This window comes from Siphateles boraxobius, unplaced genomic scaffold, assembly GCF_051911475.1.
Source record: "Siphateles boraxobius isolate OS27281-9 unplaced genomic scaffold, OSU_SipBor_1 13, whole genome shotgun sequence".
NCBI classification, from domain to species: domain Eukaryota; kingdom Metazoa; phylum Chordata; class Actinopteri; order Cypriniformes; family Leuciscidae; genus Siphateles; species Siphateles boraxobius.
In genome coordinates, this window is record NW_027508733.1 from 15422062 (window position 1) to 15447472 (window position 25411).

Sequence of the window (25411 nt, forward strand, 5' to 3'; positions counted from 1 at the left end):
TATCCTTCAGCCGGTAAAAAGGACACAGGAGTAAAAAGCTCAGAGGAAAATAAAATAATAAAAGCAAATAAATTAAACCTCATTCACCAGAAAACCATGTGAAAATCATCTTTGTGAATTCAGGAATTCTCCAGGACAAAATAAAAAGTCATTCCTCTAGAAAACAAAAGTTTGTTCTAAAAGAATATAAGTCATCCCATAGTTCCACACTGTAAAGTCATTGTTCTAAAGAAATTAACACAAGCATTGATAGACACTTCTCTTTTTTTTATAGGCCACATAATCAAAGGCCACTATCTCAAAAGATTTCCACTTCCAAAAAGAAAAAAAGACAGACAGGAAATAAGCATCCAGGGAAAAGGAAGTGGACATTGAGGTGATGTAGCTGAAGCAGCTTTTCTGGTTGATTTAGTCATGTTCACAGTTTGCCCAACCAAACTGTCTTGGAAACTTGGCAAAAGTGTCAGAAAGCGTATGGTGTGCCGGATGATAAAATGTCCATTTTCGTTGTAACCATACTAGTGTAGCGTGAGACAGAAACGACGACGACAACAACAAAAAAGACCTGAGATCTGTGTTACTTTAAGGGCCTCTGCAAAAATAACACATTAAAAAACTTTTATTTAAAAAAAAAAAAAACGAGAGAGGAAAAGCCGAGGCAAATGTTAGGACGGACTAGATCTGGGTAAAGACAGAATTCTGCCGTTTTTCTTTCCACCGTTCATATGCGTATAGGGCACGTGCTCCTCGTAATTGCCCCGTAGGCCCATCGAGGGGCCGTTGTCTCTACTGAGGCTCTCCTCGCATTGGGAATAGGATGAGGGGTCCAGTGGTATGCTCTCCATGTTCTCGAAGTCCATATCGAAATCCTCGCTCTCAGGCAATTTGTTCTCCTCGCTGTAGAAGAAGGAGACCTCTCGGTAACTGGGATGCAGGTCCTCCTTGATCATCTCGATGATCTCGTGGAAGGTGGGCCGCATCTTCGGGTTGTACTGCCAACACATCTGCATGAGGCTGTGTCTGGGAGAAAAGTTAGAGAGAGAGGACAATCTTACTACTTAAATCTCCATGTCCAAGCCAAGCCTTGTGTCTCCTTGATAGGTGTGCGACATTAGAAAAAAACATATATATGATTTTGTCAGTAAGGATAATTAGACAATATCTTGCAGAGTGTTTTTGAATTGTTACCTTGGCTGGTTTAAACTTGCTGACTCCCAAAGTGTTCAAAGCAGTGATTAAGTTTTCCACAATATTTGCCCCCTTGAACTGATTTAAGGGAATCTTTATAAGAGCATTTTTTCCCTAAGCTTATTAGATGTATGCATCATCTTTTGTCAAACTGTTAGATTTAGTCAAATTAAATTAGAATAATAAGACGCTGTAACCAATCAAAATAAATCGGTATTAACAAAATACATCTTTGCACTACAGAAGTGGCACAGATACTGCATCTGAAGTGGCAATTAGCTGTATTTACACAGGCTGTTTAATTAATGCAGCTCGGATGTGGCTTTAGAGCAAGTGACATACTCGGTACTGTCAGTTAGCACATTGTTAAAACAATTCTGATATTATCAATGCCGATATATATATATATATCGCACACCCATACTTGGGTGTTTGAATTCAAGAAAACAAAGTATAAGAATCAGGTTCAGTATATATAACCTTTTGGATAGAGATACAACAAAATTTTGGAAACAGCATTTCAGTTTCAGACGAAATAGTTTTGTAAGCCAACATCATTGACTGAAACAATGCTGGTTTATCACCTGTAAACATGAAATCCTGAACAGAATAATAAGTTCAAATTACTTTTAGTTTTCTACTAAATGAAAACACTTCATTTTGTTTTCAGTAAAAATTGTATTCACTAGTTTTGGATACTGGGAATGTCAACAGATTTCTTAGGGTAAACCAGCAAAATATCATGATGGTCAAAGATGGTCTTTTCAGCTAAAGTTTACCTCCACGTCGGTACTTACATTCTCTCCAGACAGTTCTCCGGTTTGTCAAGGTATCCTCCATCCATGACAAACTTGAGCACTTGCTCGTTGGACAGTCCCTGGTAAGGCTGCTCGGCAAGCGTGCTGATCTCCCATAATACCACTCCAAAAGACCTGAAAGTGGACACTTTTAATTACAGTACTGCAAACTCAATAAGTTGGGATTGTCCACACATCCATCCATTTTGGTGGAGCGTCTCTGTCCCCTACCCCAGGAGTGTCCAATCCTACTCCTGGAGGGACAGTATCCAGCAGACTACTCTCAAAGACATTAATTAGATGGTTTAGGTATGTTAAATTGGGATCGGCGCTAAACTCTGGAGGATAGTGGCACTCCAGGAACAGAATTGGACACCCAACAATTTCTTGACTAGATGCTTGCAGGTGATCGATCTAAATGTTCTTCTAGAAAACTGGTTTCCAAAAAAATCCCACACAAACCCAAAGAAATACCCACCAGCAGTCAGAGTGAGCGGTGAAAACGCCATCTTTTAGAGATTCTGGCGCCATCCATCTGACGGGCAGCAAGCCTTTCCCGCCCTTGCGATAATAATCAGTCTCATAGATATCTCGCGTCATACCGAAATCTGCAATAAAGACCAAAATCAGGATGTTTTGCCCTTCAAACCCCAGGTTTGACTCTGAATATGCTAAATTCTTGTCTACTTACCTCCAATTTTCACAGTGTAATCTTCAGCCACCATGCAGTTTCTGGCAGCAAGGTCTCTGTGGACAAACTTTTTAGCGTTGAGGTATGCCATACCGTCTGCTATCTCCGCTGCCATTTGGATTATCTCCTTCAGGGTTGGTGGTGGACGGCCTGGGTTATTCTGTAAAAAATACCAACAACATTAAATCAATTTTCATGGCCAAAGGCTACTGTTAATAATTGTCTGTGACGTCTTGTGGACTCATATAGCGATTGAAGCTGAAGGGAAACTGGGTTATTTAGCATCAAAATGGCAGCATTTAATTCATTTTACTGTCATAATGCCCTCAGTGAGGGTGAACAAAATTGGGGGCTCGTCCGGGATATGACAATTGGGGATAAGGGGTCGTTCTACAACAGAAACAGGAAGTCTTACTTCAGAATCAGGTCTCAGGCTACGCAGGTAGCTTTTCAAATCTCCGTGCGTCATCAATTCCATGACGACCAACGATGGTTGCCCCTTAGATACTACACCGAGCAAGCGGACCTAGGCGAACACGTCAAACATTTAGACAAGGTCGTTTTCGCCCTGATTATTTCGGTTCTCAAGGACATCCACACTCACCACATGATGGCAGCTAAATGCTTTCATAACTGAAGCTTCGTTGAGGAACTCAATCCTCTCTCGCAGACTTGCAGACTCGTTGACGGTTTTTACGGCCACTCGCGTCTCCGGCTCGCCCTTTACGATGTCTTTAGCGATGCCTTCGTACACCATTCCAAACGATCCCTGACCGAGCTCTTTAAAAACGTTGATCTTCTCCCGAGGGACCTCCCATTCGTCTGGGATGTACACTGCGAACACACAAACTCAGTATTACTATCACAAAGCAGAGGTGGACACATTTGATCTGATAATCCCAACTATATTGGATGTTTAGTTTATTTTTTTAATTAATTAAAGGAAAATTTTAATTCCTGCATTAGATTTTGTTTTCCTTACCAAAAAAGAAAGCTATAAATGAAAACGAAAATAAGTGAATGTACACCATTTTTTATTATATTGCTGCATCTAACAACTATTCTGGTAACCAATTAGTCAGTTGATTATTTATTTGATTGATTGGATACAAATTCCAAACTTTATTTCCGAGATTTTAGTTTTGCTCTGCGTGAAATGTAAAATTAAAGGCTGTAAAAATAATGTAAATATATGTTTCATTCCAGTGATTTGGTCAAAGATGCCAAATTTTATTTTCATGATTTTAATTATGCTTATTTTATTCTTACTTGTTTAGTAATTTTTTTAAATTATCAATTAAAAAAGTGGATAAGATATAAATATAATATACAGTATAAACACACATTTATCAATAACATTGGTTGACAATCTTTTAATTATTTATTATATTAATTGGGTTACATCTAAAATTCTATCTTACCATCATTTGCACTTAAATATTCTGGGTTTGAGGAAGCAATTAATGGGCCAGTCGGTCCTTCAGTTTGTCTGGGAGAAAAAAAATTATACATGAGAGCACTGTCTACATGACAAATAAGGGCTTAATTTAAGAGTGTCTTATACATACTTCTTCTTAAGGACAATAAAGACTGTACTGGCCAGAAACAGCAGTACAATGAAGCAGATAACTGGGCCAATGATGATTTTCATGTTCATTTCCCCTGCAAAACATGTATATTAGAGACCATAGTGGCCAAATTAACAGTAAAAAAATATATAAACACAATACAGCTTACTGTCTTGAACAGAGAAGTACACAGGCTTCGTCCAGGAACCGTTGCCGGCCAGCGAGGTGGCGCGGATTCTCACACTGTAATTCCCAGGATGCCCTACTCTTAATCGACAGCCATGATTTTTCTCATAAGTGATTCTGGACACACAGATTTGATCCTCCTAAGAGACAAGAAATTAAAAAGAAAAAAATTAACCAAAGACATAAAACTGTCTTTAACATGAAAAACATGTCGTTGACATAAAAGCATGAATGTTTTAGTGTATTTTATATATGAAAAACATGTCGTTGACAAAAGCATGAATGTTTTAGTGTATTTTATATATGAAAAACATGTCGTTGACATAAAAGCATGAATGTTTTAGTGTATTTTATATATACAAAAATGTATTGTACAATTATATATATATATATATATATATATATATATATATATATATATACATATACATACACACACACACACACACACACACACACAATTGGTCATTCACTTGTCTGAGTAAAAAAGTTGCTTGTCTGGAATGTTTGATTTTTTTTGTGGTGTAAATATTTACTTATTCTGAGGTATTATTCTCATCAGTGTTGTAGATGTACATTTTGAAATGTAGAAATATTGACTTTCTTTAGAATGAATTAAACACCTACATAGCTATCTGACATCCTCAGGAACTTGACTTCATATAGTATGATCATGCCATTGGGTGCTCTCGGTTCCTGCCATTTGATGGAGACGAATTCCGGTTCATCAGCAATAAATTCATGAGTCACTGGCCCGACAATATTGTCTGATTTTACTAAGAACACAAACGGGAAGTCAACACATTACAACATGAATCCAAAGCTTTCTGTATCCTGTATCATGTGAAAGACAGTCCGGTGGTCTTACGCTCAGGCAGCGTGCGGGCGTTGACGTATGTAGGCATGCTGCAGCGGTTCTGGTCTGTGGGGTGGTTGCAGGCCTGGATCTCGATCTGGTAGCTGGTGAAGTGGAGCAGGTCTGAGATGACCGTGGACTCTTTGGAGCTGGCTTTGAACACCATCTTCCGGCTCTTGTCCTCCTCTGGGATTGAAGTGGTGGCAAAGTTGGGCAGGCTGGACGGTGTGATCCCAAAATTCGGCAACGTAGCATTGGCTACGCCCACTGAGCGGCGCCGTCGGTGGGGCCTGCGGGTTGACAGTGAAAAATGAGTTTCAGTCAGAGCCAACAGACCTAAATAAACACCCTAACTGTTTTAGCTTTAATGATACACAATGAAGGGTTAAGTTGTGTTTTCTGGCCAGCTGTAAAAAAACTAAATTGAACTGCCAATATTTATTGTAAAATCAGTAATTTACATGGTCAAATGGTCACTTGCTGTCTAAATGGGCATTTTTTGGGCAGAATAATCTGCAATGTGGCTATAAACCAGTAGATGGCGTTATAGATCCTTGATGTTCAACAGAACAGTAAGGACTCATTTAATACTACAGCGATCTATTCATGGGACTCTGCACAGGATTAACCCACAGCAAGATACCAGTCCTCATGGCTGCTTTCCAGACTGGCACATACGAAAATACATCCCTACGGAATGGTGCTTACAGGGAAGAATGGACAGAAACCATTAAACGCTTCAGAGAGGAATTGCACAAGGTGTACCATGTACAGAGTGACCAATGTGGCAGATGGATAGAGGATGTCATGCTTTGTGTTTCTGCAATAAAGTTGGGTTACAAAATGGGTTATAAATGGGAGCAATTGTGTAGTCATCTGCGTTTAACTACATTTGAAATAGTGATTAATTGTATTAATACAAATTCTAATATAATTACCTACAATTGTATTAAAAATACAAATAATAAATATTAAATAAATAGCTGATAAATTATAAATAGCTGATAAAAACAAAATGAAAAGTATTAACTATTAAAAAAAATCTTATTTGAAATAAAGCTGCAATAAAATATAAATATCTGAGATATAATAAACTGTTAATTATAGTATACTGTTAAAAAGGTATAACAAAACTTATAACATTATAATTGAAATATTAAATAGCTGATAATAAAGATGATTATAAAAAGATAATAAAAACAGTATCATATTATAAAATTTATATTTATTGTATATATAGAGAGGGAGGGAGAGTCATTAACAAGAACTATTAAAAAAAAAAAAAAAATTAAAACTGATCTTATTTTTAAAATACTTTTACATTATAATATATTTTTATATAATGTTATTATATAAAAGTTATCAGCTACTTATCAGTCATCTGTCATAACATTAAAATAATGACCAGTTTATCAGTGTTCTGCTGACACGCATGACATATGAACTGTCATATGAAAATGTAATTTACAAGGAAATGACAGCTGATGCCAGGACAAGGAACGTTATAAATACATAAATCCCTGTTGTGTTGTGTACCTGGGTTCAAACACTTCATTGTGGAGGTAGTTCTCAAAGGTCTTGCGGAACTCAGACTCTTCTGCTTCTTTCTTCAGCTGCGTCTCTGTTTTGGGGCAGGCGCAGCAGCGCTCCTTCTCGTCGGACACCTCCGTTTGGTTCCACTTCTGGTCTTCTTCAATGTCGTGGTGTGTAGGCGTATGGGACGGCACTTTCATCCCTGTATAGTGGACACAAAGAACTTAATGAGCAATTGGACGTACAGGATCCTCCTGTACTGACCGTACAGGAGGATCCATTGCTCGCCGCTTGAAGGGACACAAACACACTGGTGATCTACCTTGCTGGCAGTAGTCGAACTTGTAGTGCGTGATGTCCTCGTTCTGCTTCTGGCAGAAGACGATGTAGTGGGTGATGTTTCCGTTGGGATCGGAGGGCGGCTTCCACTTCAGAATGATCTGCGAGGAGGAGTTGGACCAGGAAATGGGGTCCAGTGGCACTGAAGGTCCTGTTACACATAAGAAACAGAGCAGCTTCAGCTTTCGGTTCTCAGATGACAAGCTTTCACGAGTCATTTCATTCACATCACGCTACAGGGCTGATGGACTGAGAAGAAACTCTTGCATATATATATATATATGTACACACACACATTGAAATTTTAATAAATAAATAAAATTAATTAATTAATTTACATTTATATTTATTACAATAACAATTATACGTATAAAAATAATAATTGAATACAATTATAAATTAATATGCATTTATATACACACACATAAACGTGTTATTTATAGTTATTTACTATTTATTTATATTTAAATATTTTACATTAAAATTGTAATTTTGTAATTACAATTATGTGTATAAAACTAATGTAATACAATTATACATGTGTACAAGAGCAAAGAAAAATACATATGTATTTATTATAATTTATTCTATTTACTATAAAATGTATATTAAAATTCTAATTTCATTATAATTTATTTTACAATTCATTACAATTTATTTTAAAATATAAATATATGAAAAAATTTATATGCATTTTTCAACCTATTTATTACAGTTCATTAATTTACTTAATTCATATTAAAGTTTTAATTTCTAATAATTATATTACAATTATAACCTCTTTAAAAATATAAATACATGTATAAAACTAATATGCCGTTTTTCAACAATTTATATAATTTAAATTTATTTTTAATTTATTTATATCAAATTTTAATTTTAATAAGAATTTATTAAAAAATATATAAATATATATATATAATTTATATGCATTTTTAACCTGTATAATATGTATTGTGTGTATATATATTATTGTTGCTTAAGAACCAAAATAATGAGAAGAACCTCCTCCTGATAAAACACGTCCTCATGTCCCAGACAGCTGCTATGACTTACGTGTGGCGTTGGTGCGGACGTAGATGATCTTGCTCTTGGCCCCGCGGACCTGGTGGTCGTCAGACGCGGCGAGTTGGGTTTTGACCATGATGGCGTACTGGGTCCAGGGCTTCAGAGACATGATGAGGTGACCCGGCTCCACCTGGTTGCCCTCGGCGATGCGCTGTGGCGGCTCCACGTCAGCTATCGCCCAACTGTTAGAGCCACAGGCGTCCTGACCGTCATATTCAGTCACGTTCTCATAAGGACTAAATGGGACAAGAGAGACCATATATTTTGATGCTTTCATAGATGATGTCATTTATACACATAGCACTTGGAGCTTTTTTAATTAACTAATTACGGTTAAATATAATAATATACAATTATTAAGACAATTAATAAATCAACATTTTTATTAACTAATTATAATGAAAAATACAAAAATATTATTAAATTAATTAAATTGTAAGTTTATTATTTGAATATTATTAATTTATTAAGTATTAAAATAGTTAGGTTTTACATTCTTTCAATGGTTAAAACTATTTACTCAAGATTAAATATTAAATAATATAATATTTTATATATATATTTTTTATAATATATAATTACATATTTTACCAAGTAATCATAATAATAATTAAAATGTGTTTTAATGCTTTCAAGCTTTAAGTAATTTAAAAAAAAGTTTTTTTATGAATCAATTAAATATATAATAATAATGCTAATTCTAAAACATTTATTAAAAATAGCAATCTCATGCTTTCAATCTTAGCAGTTTACAAAAGGGGAACATGGTACAACATTTTTATTATCGAATTAAATTAAATATAATAATATATCCTTTTATTACTAACTAATAATAATGAATATTTTCATAATTAAAATAATAGAATTTTTAATGATTAAAATTTCAAAGCAATTATTATTTTTTAATTTTTTAAAACAAGTATGCCATAAAGTAACATTTATATTATTTAATAATAGTTCAATAAATAATATATAAATATAATGTTTTCAAAGGTATTATTAAAATACTAAGTAAATTCAACCAAAACTATAACTAGTCATATTCCAAACTTACAACAAAATAATGTATGAATAAAAGTAACAATTCCAACCAAAATGAAAATCAAAATACCAAAATAAAAATTGTGAGATTTTCAAAAATATAATAATAACATTGTTTCTAATATAGGGTCAGTTTATAGTTAAGTTAACAGTCCAGGAACAACATAGGATGACTTCAGTAATGGTGGTTCAGATGCGACACCTTTTAAATTTTAGGCGTCATTTGGGTCAGATCAAGGCAGTATCCCGATATTGAAGTATAAAAGAGAAGAAAAAAACTCACGCTTCCTTATAGAAGACCATGAATCCCAGAAGGTCTCTGAAGTCTGAGGGCCAGAACGGCTTCCACCTGAGGAGGATCTTGTCATGGGTTGTGCGGGTTTGTATAAATTCCAGAACTTGATTTTCACCTGTAAGAGAGGTTCAATATGAGGTCTGGTTTGACAAAGCTCAAGCTCCCGTGAAACCAAAAGCACTGTGGGTCTTACAGAAGGCCTGGTCTCCATAAACCGGGATGCTGATATCGTTTTCAGGAATCCTGTCCTTGGTCCCGGTCACCTCTTCCATCCGGAGGATCTCAGACTTGCAGAGTTTGGTGTTGTGGAGGAAGAACATCCTGCCGTTGAGGATGGTGAGGTTGTGTTTGGACCAGTCCCACAGTTGACGCAAGTTCTGGTTGTCCATGGCGTAGAACGAATAGTTCCTAGAAAGAATTATGGTACACAATGCAAATTACTAGTGGTAGACCAATATACATCACTTTTTTTTTTTAAATGATCGGTATTGTCGGTGCGTTTTTTGTTTGGTCTCAGAATGTTTATTTTGACAGCGTGCAGGACTTTTATTTCGACAGCGCTGAGAATGCGACATTGCAATTAAAAAAATCAGTCACTACAAATGACAAAGTCACTTGTAACTCCAACAACATAGCTCAGCAGTGGCGTCTTACATACCCGACTTCTAGCGTTTCCCCGCGAATAACACGCAGCTTGCGGAAGAAGGAGAGGGAGACGAGAGCGTAGGCTCTGCGGATGCTCAGGTAACCCGTGATCTCCTCCAGCTGACCCAGACTGGACTCCAGCTCCGCCGCGATATTGTCTGAGGAACAGAACATGTGTTTTTATATGCATGAAACTTCACATGATTTCATTTCACACATACTGCTATTTAGATACATATTACTGTATGCAAAGACAAACTTCTTATACGGCTATCTGAAATACTCGACTCTAATTGGTCAATTATAGCTATCAGAAATTTAAAACAGTTTTTGTATAATGTTCAATTGAATGATTGACTTGGGTATTTCTAAATACTTAAAATATTTATAGAATATTAGTAATTTTATATATTTATAAAAATGTTTTTTTTTTTTAAGTATTTGGATTTATTTAGCTATTTATGTTGTATTTTTTTGTCTAATAATCTATCTATATATATTTTTTAAATACTTTTTTAAATAATAATATGTATTAATTTAGTTTTTTTTTTAAATAAAGATTTTTTTGGAGTTCAAATAATTGGCCCAATAACCATTTTTAACGGTTTTATATAAATATAAAATTACAATTCTTAGTATTCTCAAAACTGTCAGAAATGTGGCTAAGGGATTAAACAGGCTAAAATAAACAAAATATGTAATAATAAAATTTAAAAAACTGACAAATAAAATCTTGTTTTTATCTATAAAAATCCTTTTTTATATATATAAATACATAATATTATAAATAACTTAATTATATAAATATTTTACGTATTTGGATTTAATTTTATTTACAGCTATCTAGTTATTTAGGATTAATTTTTTTATGTTTTTATAATTAATGTGTTTAAAATGTTATATTACATTATATTATATAATTATAAATATACAAAATTATAAACTATTTTTATTTTTAAATTGCATTTTTACTTAAAAATATTTTTGTATTTGGATTTATTATTATTCGTTAAACAAATTATTATACAGAAATATAATAATAATTATTAGCCATTTATTTTCATATTCTGTTGTCTGATTTATTTATTTTTATTTATTTAAAATGTTAAATTATATTATTCATTGCTATTTTGTGTTATTTTTTTAAATGAATAATAAATTAAAACTAACAGACAAAAAAATGCAAAGGATTTAGTAGAAACAGACAAAATGCATGTACGTAAATGCAATGAATATGCTTACAAAGACATTTCTAAGTGTCCAATACTCACTTCCTCCACTGATCTTGATGATCAGACTGCCGTTGAGGATCGTACAGCCCCGCAGAGCCTGAGCGGCGGTGACCGAGTCCACCGTCTTCACCCCCGTACACAGTTTGGGACATCGACCGGCACACGGCATGCAGTTCAACCTGAAAGCATGACAGCCATGATTTTAATAAAGAGCATTCGTTGCTTTAAAAATGCATTCGCGATGATGTCACCAGCTGGCACGACTTTTCACGATTGCCCAAACATATTGTTCCCTCATGTCACCTGCGCTGTTGTTGTGTTTGGAACGATCCCAAATACGGTGTAATGGTATCGTGGGCTCCATTCAAGCTGCAATGCAGCAATGCATCTGAATGGAAAGGGCCACTGAGGGCAAACATGAAAACACAATCCCACTGAGACAAAACAAAATACCACAGATAGTTGTGTTGGCCTTGAAGTATGCAAACTCCGCATCCCAGCAAAGACCCGCTCTGTCTGTCCCATATAAAGAGACTATGAAGACGAGGCCCTTTGACGCAAGAATCGACAATTGCACTGAAAGATACAGTGGAAAGAAATAATGAATGCCTGCGACGCAGCTGATCTGTATAATTCTGTTGCTTAATTTGATCACTTTTTGACAAAACAAGAGAGTAACGTTACGTAATCGCACTCAAATCTTGCTAAAATGCAGCAATGGGTGGGAGAGGAATTCACTGCTATTTTTCAAAATTAATTTAGAGCTTTCATATTCAACTTTCTTCTCTGATTTCACCCAAAAAAAAAACAGGACAAGAATGCCAGACTTATATACACAAACACGTAATACATAGGCCTATCTGTGTGTGTGTGTGTGTGTGTGTGCGTGTGTGTGTGTGTGTGTGTGTGTGTGTGTGTGTGTGTGTGTGTGTGTGTGTGTGTATGTATATATATATATACACACACACACACACACACACACATCTATATATACACACACACACACCCTCACCTAAAGGATTATTAGGAACACCATACTAATACTGTGTTTGACCCCCTTTCGCCTTCAGAACTGCCTTAATTCTATGTGGCATTGATTCAACAAGGTGCTGAAAGCATTCTTTAGAAATGTTGGCCCATATTGATAGGATAGCATCTTGCAGTTGATGGAGATTTGTGGGATGCATATCCAGGGCACGAAGCTCCCGTTCCACCACATCCCAAAGATGCTCTATTGGGTTGAGATGTGGTGACTGTGGGGGCCACTTTAGTACAGTGAACTCATTGTCATGTTCAAGAAACCAATTTGAAATGATTCGAGCTTTGTGACATGGTGCATTATCCTGCTGGAAGTAGCCATCAGAGGATGGGTACATGGTCGTCATAAAGGGATGGACATGGTCAGAAACAATGCTCAGGTAGGCCGTGGCATTTAAACGATGCCCAATTGGCACTAAGGGGCATAAAGTGTGCCAAGAAAACATCCCCCACACCATAAAAATTTCGTGAGCTTTTGCAAATTGTAGCCTTCTTTTTCCTATTTGTAGTTTAGATGAGTGGTATCCGGTGGGGTCTTCTGCTTTTGTAGCCCATCCGCCTCAAGGTTGTGCGTGTTGTGGCTTCACAAATGCTTTGCTGCATACCTCGGTTGTAACGAGTGGTTATTTGAGTCAAAGTTGCTCTTCTATCAGCTTGAATCAGTCGGCCCATTCTCCTCTGACCTCTAGCATCAACAAGGCATTTTCGCCCACAGGACTGCCGCATACTGGATGTTTTTCCCTTTTCACACCATTCTTTGTAAACCCTAGAAATGGTTGTGCGTGAAAATCCCAGTAACTGAGCAGATTGTGAAATACTCAGACCGGCCCGCCTGGCACCAACAACCATGCCACGCTCAAAATTGCTTAAATCACCTTTCTTTCCCTTTCTGACATTCAGTTTGGAGTTCAGGAGATTGTCTTGACCAGGACCACACCCCTAAATGCATTGAAGCAACTGCAATGTGTTTGGTTGATTAGATAATTGCATTAATGAGAAATTGAACAGGTGTTCCTAATAATCCTTTAGGTGAGTGTATATACACATATATATAGACATACACACACACACATACATAAACATCAAAGTCTGGTATTCTTGTTCTGTTTATTAGTGGAATCAAAGAATAAATAAATATATAAATATATATTTACATACATACCATTTTTATGTGCATAAATGCAATCAAATAATTGACCTTAAAAATACATTACACTGTACAAACAAAAATATATATTTTTTTACTTAAAGTTGCATTTATATAACACTACTGATACAACTCATTGATCTTTAACTAAACATCTTCATTTGATTCATAAGCTGTAAGCTGTTTTATTCGCTCATACGAGCCATTCCTTTGAGAATCAAATTATACTGGATGTGCTGTAAGTTTCTGAATCATTAAAAAATTAATTGAAGTTAAAGGTGCAGTGTGTGACTTTTAGCGACATTTAGCGGTTCGGTTTCAAGTTTGCACTAAGGGCTCAGCCCACCGCTCACCCCTCCCTTTCGAAGAAGTTACGGTAGCTAAAACGGGACAAACATCGTCGTCTGAGACGGCAGAGAATAGCCAGAGTAAACCAAGTTTCTGTACCACAGTCCATTATAAACCGCATCATGGATAAAGTTTACAAAGCCATAGTCAGGTGAGGATCAAGGGTCTTAATACATAATATAATCAGTGTTGTGCAAGTTACTCCCAAACTGTAATACATTATATATTACTTGTTACTGTTATTTAAAAGTAATTAATTACCTTACAATATTACTGTCTCAGAATTGTAATGCGTTACATTACTCCTGTATTACTTTTGAGTTACTTTCACCAAAATAACTATACAAGAGTAGAACTTAACATTCTAAAATGACTAGGCTGTAAGGATATGCCATATCATATGAAACCGAAATCGCGACACTCAGATCCACGAACCTGCAGAATCGCGACACACCCCTTCCAACTCCCAGCGTTATCAATACCGTCCAGATCCAATGCTACCACATCTTTAAATTACTATTAGTATTATCTGAAGTTAACTTAACATTATAAAATACGTAGACCTACACCACAAAACTAGTTGAGGATAAATTATTTAAAATTTGGGAATTCCAGCGTTATGGACATTACATTTGCAGTCAAAACTTGAAATATAAATTCTCAGAAAATGCATTAATACCAAAATATTGAAACGTCTGTTTATCCATAGGCTCCTCCCTGAAAGGAGTCCAGACATTAGAAAAATATCAGTCTACACATGCGTTTTATATTTAATATTAGGGAAATAGACAGTCATGCGTGACAAAAAAAAATCTTTAACTTTTAGGAGGCAACGATTTTTTTTGTTGTTGTAATTCTGTGAATTAAACTGCGCAAATCGGATGAAGAAGGGTTGGCTCTCCACAGAACATAAAATATTCATTTTATTTTATTTTTCGTGTTCGCATTTATGAGGAAAAAACAATGTTACAGACGTGACAGTTCTCCGTTATGGACGCGACCGCTATGAAGCGGCACTAAAAGACTGCTTTAAAACTTTCACAGAGACCTTACACACACAAAGCCTTTCTTTAAAGTGAATTTCGTTTTGTATTAATTGTATCTTAATTTTAATCAATGTTTCGTCAACCAATTGCCTGGATTTAAGCGCGTGAACTGGAGCGCGTCTCATAAATGAACCGAAACTCAGCGTATAAGGTAGCCTATTCACGGACTTGAAAAATATATCTATATTGAAATGTCTACTTGTAAACAGAACAATTCAAAACGAAAGAAAACAGACTGCTCTCTGCTTATGAAATGAAATGTGCATTTCTCTCTGGTGCATTCACTAGGCTACTGCGAAGATCGCGAGGCAGCATCGTCAACTTCATCTTGACTTTATTAATAAACAATTAAAATGTCTCCTTGCTATATTTGACATATTCATAATCATTGCTTTTGCCGGTTCTTTGTGACAGCTTTTAGGTGCTTTATCGGCAGCGCCGCCGCCCTTATGAACGCGTCACCACCGCATCAAAAACATGATTGCGTGATGAAAACATGAAAAATAGCACATAAACATAGCCTAACTGTTTAGAAAAAAAACACAGAACGAATAGCCTAATGCCCATACGTCCATCTCGCGAATGTATAGTCTTCTTCATGCCATCTTCACCATTAGCTACTTTTCCACTGGCCAGCGCGAGCACAGAGGCCGAAATCATACCTCACGGCACTCCTGTAAAAAATAAATCGCTATACAAATATATCAGACGCTGCCATTTAGTCTTTATTTACAGACTTGGACACCACACGCGGCTATTGACTGACCACGAACAGGTAATTTAGCCTACTTGCATTTTTCATTCGTTAATGTCTCGCGGTCTTGCTGTTTTTTGTTGTTGTTTGTTTTACAATTAAAACTAAAAGTCTGTTGTAACGCAAGCCTTACTGAACATGTACCGAGTAAAATATTACTGAAAATTGATAAGTAATGCCTTACACTACTGCGTTACAGCAAAACGTAATATGTTACTGTAATGCATTACTTTTGTAACGCGTTACTCCCAACACTGAATATAATAATAGTAATTAGTTGATTGTCTCACGAACGTAACCAGCACATTTCTCCCCACATAGAAAACCCATAATACAGCGAGGGAGAAGAACCACGTGAAACTATCCAACTATATATTTTTTCTAACAGAGTAGTAAAAGTTTAGCTGGCTAATATGAGCTGTTACTGTGGCTGAGCTGGTTAAAGCGTTAAGCCTTGTTTATACTGGACGCGTCCGCATGAGCCCAAAGCTGCCTGCGGCAAAAATAACGTGATTGTAACAGTGCGCGCGCCTCCGCATCCCCTAGACACCATTTACTACACACAATAGGCTTTTTTTATCTGATTTTGGAAACTCGATCGACTTAAAATGCTTCCAAGATCGACGGGTTGGTGATTCCTGTAACTGTTTTATGGTCAATGACAAGAGTACTAATCAGCAGTAACCAGCACATTTATCCCCACAAAGCAAAGCCATAACACAGCGAGGGAGAAGAATTAAGTTACATGAAACAATCCAACTACATATTTTACACCAATGACAAGGGAAAAGTCACTACTCACGGTGTTTATGGCTAGCTTCTAGCTTTCTGTGGCTTCTCTTTCAAGGTAGTGACAAACGCGCTCTGTAACGCTGTTTGTTCGCTGTCGGCTACGGTAGAAACATGACGTCACAATATGTCGACCTTCATAGAAGGGGATTCCCGCGCCTATGTAGATATAAATGCCTCATTCTAAGGTAATAAAAACATTACGGTTTATTAAGTAAGTTCTTTATACACCACTAAACACAGTTATGGATGTCATATTGCATTTCTGTTAATAGATACTCAAAATTTTTACATATTGCACCTTTAAAGTCATTTGTTTGGGAATCAGATTATACTAGTCACATTCCACGTTTTTGATTCACTAAAAAGAACCAAGCTAATAAGAGTCATTCATTCAGGAATCAGATTACACTAGTTTTAGGCCCTGTTTGCACCTGGTATTAAGATGTGTTTTGGTCGATTGGATCACAAGTAGATGAGGCTAAATACAGGTGTAAACGGGTTGTAAAACGTTTTGAGCTTGTCCACTTTTCAACCACTTCCAGAGGTAGTCGAAAACGCATCTGACCGGATCTTCATGTGGTCACATGTGTTCGAACAGCCGCAATTGACCACCTTCTCTCCTTCTCCGCCTACTGACCTAATGAGTGAAGATTATGGGAAACGTGCTATAGCGTTCCAGGATTTAAACTTTGTGCTTGGAACATTTTTAGTCTTCAAACCAAATTTGGGTCTCCAGCCAACAATGTTCTCTCACCATTCCTGATTTCAAACACACACTCGTGGCTGTCAGAGCAGAAGCGAAAGCTGCTGGTCTCCGTGTTTTTCTGTAGTCTCCTGGCGCATTCATATGTAAATTTGTCCATTAGATTGAAAGATCTGAAAAAACACCCATACATATACCCGCCCATAGACCCTCCCCTCGAAGAAATAGGACAGAAGTGGTTGAAAGTGGACAAAAGAGACGGATTAAAACACCAGATGTAAACAGGAATGTGTCTCCCTCATCTACTTGTGATCCGATCGACCAAAATGCATCTTAATACCAGATGTAAACAGGGGTGTATATTTGGATTCAAAGAATCTGCACATAAGAGTCATTTTGAGACTAGTCGCATTGTATGTTTTTGATTCGCTAAAAAGAATCGGCTCATAAGGGTCATTCAGGAATCAGATTACACTAAATCACACTATTTAGATTTAAAGAATCGGCTCATGAGAGTTATTCGCTCAGGTTCGCACTTAATGTTAATGTGCAGTAGTTTGGTATTGTGAATACTGTGGAGGAAACTGCCATTTTGTGTTTTAGTGCCGAGTTGTGTTCGCAAAGATGAAATAATCTTCAGAGCTAACTGAGCTAATCTAACTGAGCACATCGGGTCATTCGCAAACGAGTGTTCTCTCACAGGTTTTTTTAAGCACATAATCCCACTATTTAATTCCCCTTCCAGTTTCTGATTTCCACACCACATAGATTCGCAGTAAAGCCACAGTTTGTGCATTTTAACCCCTTCATATTACATCCAGTAGCTAAGTAATTTTGGTTCCCGCTGCTCCCTCTTCACATTTGGAAAATAACAGGGAAGGATGGGGCTCGCTGTTATGAAACAGGACTTACAGCCGCATGACTACTTCCCACAAAGGCGAAAGGTGGCCGGACGAGAAAAACAAGCGAATGACGTCACTTCAAACAAAATTCCTGGAAAACCGAGATCTCATCAAGCTTCCACAACTGCAGCGCTCCGACGTGGAGACAAAAGAATCCAAAGGCCACCTTTTTAAAGGCCCCTAGAACACAGTGAACGCAAACAAAGGCTGCCATTGTTCCCGCGAGGCTGCGCTTCAGTCCTGTTCGCAGTGTTAATTCTCTGTTTACTTGTGCGTTCATAATTCCCACACATGAAGCTGGATGTGCAAGCCAGCATGTGCGCGAGCTTCCGGACATTCCCGGGCCAGCCAAACAGTCCCGGGCTCAAAAAAATAAAATAAAAGGCCGCTAATGTCGCTTTACGACACGCAATGTTGTTTTGGTTTGGCTCATTATACTTCCCCTTGGCTTGACAAATCCCGCCGGAATGCAAATTACTGTTGGAATAATCGGGGTGGCATTTTATCACGCTCTTAACACTCGACACCGGCTATTATAATCTGCTCGTTTTCAATTTACCGTGACTGACGAAAACACTAAACGATGTTATAAAACTTCCAGAACAGTTATATCTTCTCCCGGTCAAGTTGAGCGTGACAACCGGTTCGTTAATTTGCTAAACGACCAAAAACAAATCACAGTCTTAACCAGAAACTGCAGCCTCCTGCCTGAAGCACATGATTTAGTCATTTATATAAAAAAATCTCTCAAAATCTGTCAAAAACATACAATTTCAGCAAAAAAAACAATTAATTTTCCTCATTGTCGTTAATTTAAAATTTAAATAAATGTTTTAATGCAAATCACCATAAATAATAACAATTGAAAAAGTGCATTCATATAGATTATAGAGTAAAAATGTGCTTAATTGTCAATAAAATTATGTAAATGCAAAAAATACTTAAGTAATTTTCTTTAAGATTATTTTATATTGTGACATTTTCACAATTAAAATATTTTAAATAAATGAATCCTTTAATTCAATTTTATTAATAATGGTATAACGATTCAATCATATTTGATTTTTAATTTAAAAAAATTAAATTAACATTTGTTTACTGTTATACATTCAGAAATGTATGCATTACAGTAATAAGAATTACTATTGAGAATAATAGTTACAAGTGTAAACAATGACAAAAGTTTACAATGTTAACAAATGTAAAACTGTGACAATGAAATATATATAATTATTTCTATATATATATATCAGTGTTTCCCCTAGAATTTTTTCCAGCAGTGGTGCTGTTATGTGCCCGAGGTTGTTACCAAGCCGCACGTGGTGGGGTCCGGGGGCATGCACCCTGGAAGAGTTTAAAAAAAAAAAAAAACCTTAAACCATGACTTCTGGCAAGTTTTGTGGATAGAAATGGACATTTTAAGAAAAACAAATATGACATACCATCAACTGATTCAAGGCATGATTATTGCAGCACGTACCTTGAACTGCAGTCACAAACAGAAACCTTAATTTTATAATTTTAGACAGGATTGTTCATGTTTTCTTTTGTGTTCATTTTCAGCTTGATAGAAATTGTTTAGGGGAAAAATGAAACAGCACAACCCAGAAAAAGATTATTTACAATTTATTGAAAATTTTATGTTAATGGGAAAGGCCACACCCAATCTGTGAGCACTTAATTTTTCTGGGCTTTTCATAGAAGATCTCTCAGGCTCTTTGGTAATTGAATGATTGTGAGGGTATTTTTTTGTTTTTGCAAGAAGTCTTATGCTCATCTATCCTGCATTTATTTAATTAAAAAAAAACACAGAAAAAACAGTAGCCTAATATTGTGAAATATTATTACATGATGTTCTTTTTAACTTTTTATTAATCAAAGAATCTTTGAAAAAAAAAGAAAAGAGCATCACATATCATATTAGAATGATTTCTGAAGGACACCAACAAGTTTAGTAGACTCATCTGAAAAATTAAATATGATTTAACGTTAACTATCAGGACTATGAGCAGTAGGTGATACTTCCTCGTCCTCATGGAGTGCGCAGTTCGTACCGCTTTCTCCTTTCCACAAGCGCTTGCTCTCCCGTGGAGTCTGTCCTTGCTATGCAACCATGAACAGAGGCGCGCTTGGGAAAAAGAGCGCGCCGGCCGCATTTGAAATAATGAATTTGCACGCGCAAAAAACGCGCTATGTGAACGGCCCCTTATGGCAACGTGACATTAGCCTAATCGAAAATATTTCCATATGTGGCTCTTTCCTCCTTGTTTACAAGTGGATTCAGAGCCACCGCATGCAGCGCCGCCGGTCGCCATGTCTCAGTGTTTTTAGGTGTGTACGTGAATGAAGAAAATGTCCTGATATTACTGATCATGCAAAGATATTACAGCGGCGCTGAAAATCCAGCGGCGGCGCTGCGCCGCTCCGCCGCTGCTGAATACATTGTAGGGGAAACACTGTATATATATATATACACTGAGTGAACTTCTGAGACTCATTTCTGAATGCTAGACTGATTCTTGCAGTTAAGCTTCCCTGATATATTCCCTGCCGTGGACAGAAGTGTCTCCTTGCGACCGTCTCTACCTTTTAATTCAACTCTGTCTTCTCTTGTGATTTGTTCATCTACTTCAGTGTTCCTAAATCTCATTCAGTGCTACTGAAAAGTCTCTGTTCCTCGTCAAATCTGATTTTGATCCTCTAGTTAAAAACAAAAAGCCGGTACGTACGTGGTGGAATTCATGGTGGTGTATCCAGACGGGCATTCTGGGATACAGGCCCCGTTGTGGATGACGTACTCGTGGCAGTCTCCGCTCTTGCCCTTGCACTGGTTGTGGAGGTCCTGGCAGAATTTTAAGGACACGCAGCGCCATCCCTTGAAGGTGTAGTATCCCAGCGGGCAACGCTCCACGCACGCCTCGTCGAACAGGAAGTTGCGACAAGCTACGCATTTGGTTGCGTTCCCTGGCAAAGAGCAGCCGCCCAGACACTGATCGTGACAGCACTCCTTATGGGGGGTACAGGCACCGTGGGCACATTCGGAAGGACAAACTGCGATGAGAAAAAGGGAGAAAAGAACAAAGATAACTTATTAGATTCATTTTACTACAGGCAAATACATTGCTTTTCATGCTCTGGTCAGAGATATTGGGCTTTCCATAACATGTTTAAAACTAGTGGAAAGAAAACATCCAAAATAAACTATTATTGTTTATCTTTTTGCATCTGTAGATTTGAGCTACAATACATTTGTTTAATGTTGCATATGCTTTGTCAATGTTTTAATATGCCAATAAAAATACTGCCACTTTATTAAAATTATGCAAAAGAAACGGACAAATGTTTATTTTCACGAGCTGTCACGTATTTGTGAGCCTGCCACGGATTCACGGGAAGTGAGAACGAGAAGATTAAAGCTCACAGGCTTCCGTACATCGACCGCCCGCAACGTCTTCTGGTATTTCTAACGGTTCGATTCTCTCATTTCTGTATTCGATGCATCGTCGATATCAAGAACACATCCGGGTACCTTCCATGCGTCCTCTGAACTTGCGTTCTAGAGAATTGGAATTGAACTTCGATGGTTGTTGATGACGTAGAACGAGAACACAAGGCCGCAAGATCGCTTAAGAAGTTTATTGAGAAACAGCCAGCGTCCTGAGACGCACACGTGTGCATTTGCTGATCCAGCCAGCATGATTTGAGCGTTTAAAAACAATTGATGACAGTTTTTGTCAGATGTCATTCGTGATTACAAATTAAAGAAATTTAGGAGCTGTACTTCCATGACTGAAATAGCTGCAGCAAGGCATTTGAAAAATGGCCGCTGAGTGAAATGACTTGCCTTAAAGGGACTGGTTCCGGCGCTGCCAAAATAAAAGTCCCGTAACTGTCAAAATATAAGCCCACTTCTGACACTTAACGGCCAATGGCAATAATTATAAAAAAAATGCAAAATTCGTCCATGGTGACATTTCGGTTCACCAGTAGAGACCTCTGTAAAAACCTTTGACTTAGACAAGAATTTTGGCTTTACCCAATGTTCAATGTTAGATAATGCATCATTTGCAAATTTAAACATTTTGTATCACAGGTTTTCTGAAATATCAATGAACTGGGGAAGCATGGCAATATCTATTAGTAATATTTGTACGCTATTCACCGGTCTTGCCTTAAGGAAAACATTATTTCTTGATTTGTGGGCTGAAATAAACAACATACGTTTAATGCAACATCACGTTAATGAAAACAAATGTGATCAAATCCACAAAAAGTGGATCTGAGGTCAGTTGCATCATTATGAGCCTTTATTCAGCAGGAAGGAAGTGATTCAGAGTCGTGTTTGGCCGCAGGGCCATCTGGAAGTGAAGCTTGTGCATCGCAGGGTGCAGAAATAAATGAATACAGCAGTCTGTAAGTCATCTTCCTCGTCTCACACTCACACTAGCCGCCTGCTAGACCACAACAAAGACACAGCGTGTTCCAGAAACATGTCAAGAATAGCACGCAACAACAGTAGCAGAAGTACAACAGTATACACAGAATATGCTGGTATAGGCCTAATACATTTGAAAAAATGTGCAAGATACAAACAGCTCACACTTTTGCTGTTTCCCATAATGCAATGCACTTGACTTTCAATTTCTAGTATGGTGAATCGGACCAGACGTAATAAATTTGTAATATGTTCCCTACACTTTGATCTACACACATTTAAGATTCCATAAATGTTTTGTGAATTTTAATTTAACAAATTTAAAATAATACAATCAAACATAACCACATTCATATAAAAGACCCATCTAAGATTATAAACGCGCAGCACAGTGAGTCAATGTAACCAGTCATTAAATCCATCCTGATAAGAAACACCTCCTCCTGACACGAGTTTGGCGGAGATGTCGGACACAGCCGGCCTTCCAGGTTACAGCGCAGAGGCAAATCTGTTGGACTTCATTAGTGCCATAAAACACTCATGTTTGAGTGTTTGAGTCACATATCATGTGACACTGGGCCGCCCCACAGGAGCAAAACAACATGGACCCTTCTGCCTGTCAGCGAAAGGGTGGACCATTTCACTGCCTGACTGAAATATGATGGGGCACCCGAAAGGTGACGGGAATTATGGGGGGGCAGTCAAGAATGCATTCAAAACGGAGAAGCAGAAGGAAGAATAAAAGAAACTATAGGTGAATCTAAAATATGTCAATCTGGGGCATTAAATACACCTTAACAAGCATATTAAACCACTGTCTGGCATTATAACCACAAACCAAAATCCTGGCCTTCAAAAATATGTCAGGAAACTTAATATCAGCGAACTAGGGATGTGTAGGAATAATTGCACCAACTAATACTGTGTCTGATTCATTTTGTAAAAAATTATTAAAAAATTCTCTCAATTTTGCTAGCGAGATATTAATTTCAAATCAGAGTTAAAAAAAGAATGACATATACAAAAAAGTAGATCACTTGGCATTTAAATTTTTATTTTTATATATACATTTATATAAAAAAATTATAACTTATTTTTGTGTATTACTAGTAATCATTATATAGCTGCCTATAAATAAATGTATTATAAATACATTTTTATAATAATATATTATATAACTGAATACTATACATGATTACATATGTTATAATATAGTAGTCAACATTTGAAGTGGAACAAAACCTTTCATCAAAGTTAAACATGAATTTTGAACAATACCCGTTGTTGACAACTTTGATGAACTTTTTTGATCCACTTCAAATGTTGACTACTGTATATAATATCTATATAATTAATTGGTAATTAATATAATAATTTTGCTAGTTATATAAAATTGGAATCAGATTTTAAAAAGAATGATGAATAAAGTTGGTCTCCATTTTCTAAATCATGAAAACAAAAAAATTATATTTTTATTATGTTGGCCAATAATATTTATTAGTAAATATCAAAGACTAATTTTACTAGTAAAACATAAAAAGACCACTGTCTGCTTCCGTTGCAAGGCCCAACCACATTCACGCACTCCAAAAGCATTAATCTGATCCAATCAAAGTTCCAGTCCATGTTTCCGCAGCAGCCTCAGATCCGCCCTCACCCTTAACCAATGTTTTTGCTGTCCGTGGAAGGCAGCCATTCAATGGCCTCTTCCAACAGAGAGAGAGATCCGCCCAGCGTTAACCCCCGACACGCCGGCAGACAGGCGGCAGACGGATGCAGAGGGAATACACGAGGACAGGCAGGAGCGAGCATGCAGACGGGCGCAGCCTCCACTTTCGCAGCATTCCTCACATACGCCAGCGATTGCGGGCCGCGTAACCCTGCACAAACCCTCCTCCCTTCTCCACAGCAGTCTCCCCAAGGTTGATCCCTCTAGAAACACACACATCTTCTCTCTGCGGCCTTTGTAGTCCCTCCTGCTTTCATTCATAAGCATTGTGTGGGATCTGATGTCTGATCTCGAGCTCTGTCATTGGCTATCAAAAATATTCTGCTAGCATATATATATATATATGCTGGGCCAAATATGATGGTGTCCGTGTAGCATTGTTAAAATTATAATACAATAATTATATTACAATATAATAGAACACAATAGTAGCCAACAATAACTTATATTAGTAAAAAATACATAATTACACACAATATATTATTAATTGTATAAATGAATAATAATAAGATATTTTATCATAAATACCTTCCTTTGTTGCCAAATAGATTCAAAATACTTAAGGAAAGTAACATTTTTTTTATTGTTTATTCACTAAATAAAAGGGAAAAACTACTACTTGGTCAAAATCCCACTTTTTTAAGGCAGAGCAATTACATGTCAATACTGAATATATCATCAAGAGGCTGATAAATAGAGACATAATTGTTTGAGCTATATTGCTGAGCCCTGGTGACATCTGTGAGTGACACAAACCATAAACACGCTTCCCTATATTCACTCTGAGGTCACGGGTCAGTGTTCACCGAGAACTCATGCGGATTCCCCATAAAAACACGCTAATGCATTCACACAGGCACGCTGGGGCAGTTGGATGGCGTTTTACTATATTTGGCCGCTCTCGCATGTCTCAGGCCTCAAAAGATTTACTGTAAACCCAACTGATGATTTGTTCAGAGGCGTGCGGCTTACGAGAGCCGAGGCAGAGCGAGGAAGTCGGGGGAGGGGAGGTGTAGAAATGTAAACAAAACAAACCCGTAAATACGGGAGGAAAGAAAGCCTCGAGGCGCCGGAGTCA

The 25411-nt window shown here is 37.0% G+C and overlaps 1 protein-coding gene across 1 annotated transcript in view; it reads right to left on the bottom strand.

Moving 5' to 3' along the window:
• Window positions 1-250: 250 nt before the first annotated feature.
• The window catches only part of insrb (insulin receptor b), an 80403-nt gene continuing 55242 nt past the window's right edge, over window positions 251-25411 (bottom strand). Inside the window, exons 3-21 of the mRNA XM_077226086.1 lie at window positions 20899-21220; window positions 11479-11618; window positions 10221-10365; window positions 9756-9970; window positions 9551-9677; window positions 8215-8462; window positions 7142-7309; window positions 6823-7021; window positions 5299-5576; window positions 5058-5206; window positions 4414-4570; window positions 4245-4338; window positions 4098-4165; window positions 3281-3510; window positions 3092-3202; window positions 2677-2836; window positions 2464-2593; window positions 1986-2120; window positions 251-1020 (exon numbers count right to left, since the gene is read on the bottom strand). Of these exons, the coding sequence (XP_077082201.1) occupies window positions 666-1020; window positions 1986-2120; window positions 2464-2593; window positions 2677-2836; window positions 3092-3202; window positions 3281-3510; window positions 4098-4165; window positions 4245-4338; window positions 4414-4570; window positions 5058-5206; window positions 5299-5576; window positions 6823-7021; window positions 7142-7309; window positions 8215-8462; window positions 9551-9677; window positions 9756-9970; window positions 10221-10365; window positions 11479-11618; window positions 20899-21220 (3431 nt within the window). The 3' untranslated portion in view covers window positions 251-665. The remainder of the gene's footprint in view (window positions 1021-1985; window positions 2121-2463; window positions 2594-2676; window positions 2837-3091; window positions 3203-3280; window positions 3511-4097; window positions 4166-4244; window positions 4339-4413; window positions 4571-5057; window positions 5207-5298; window positions 5577-6822; window positions 7022-7141; window positions 7310-8214; window positions 8463-9550; window positions 9678-9755; window positions 9971-10220; window positions 10366-11478; window positions 11619-20898; window positions 21221-25411) is intronic.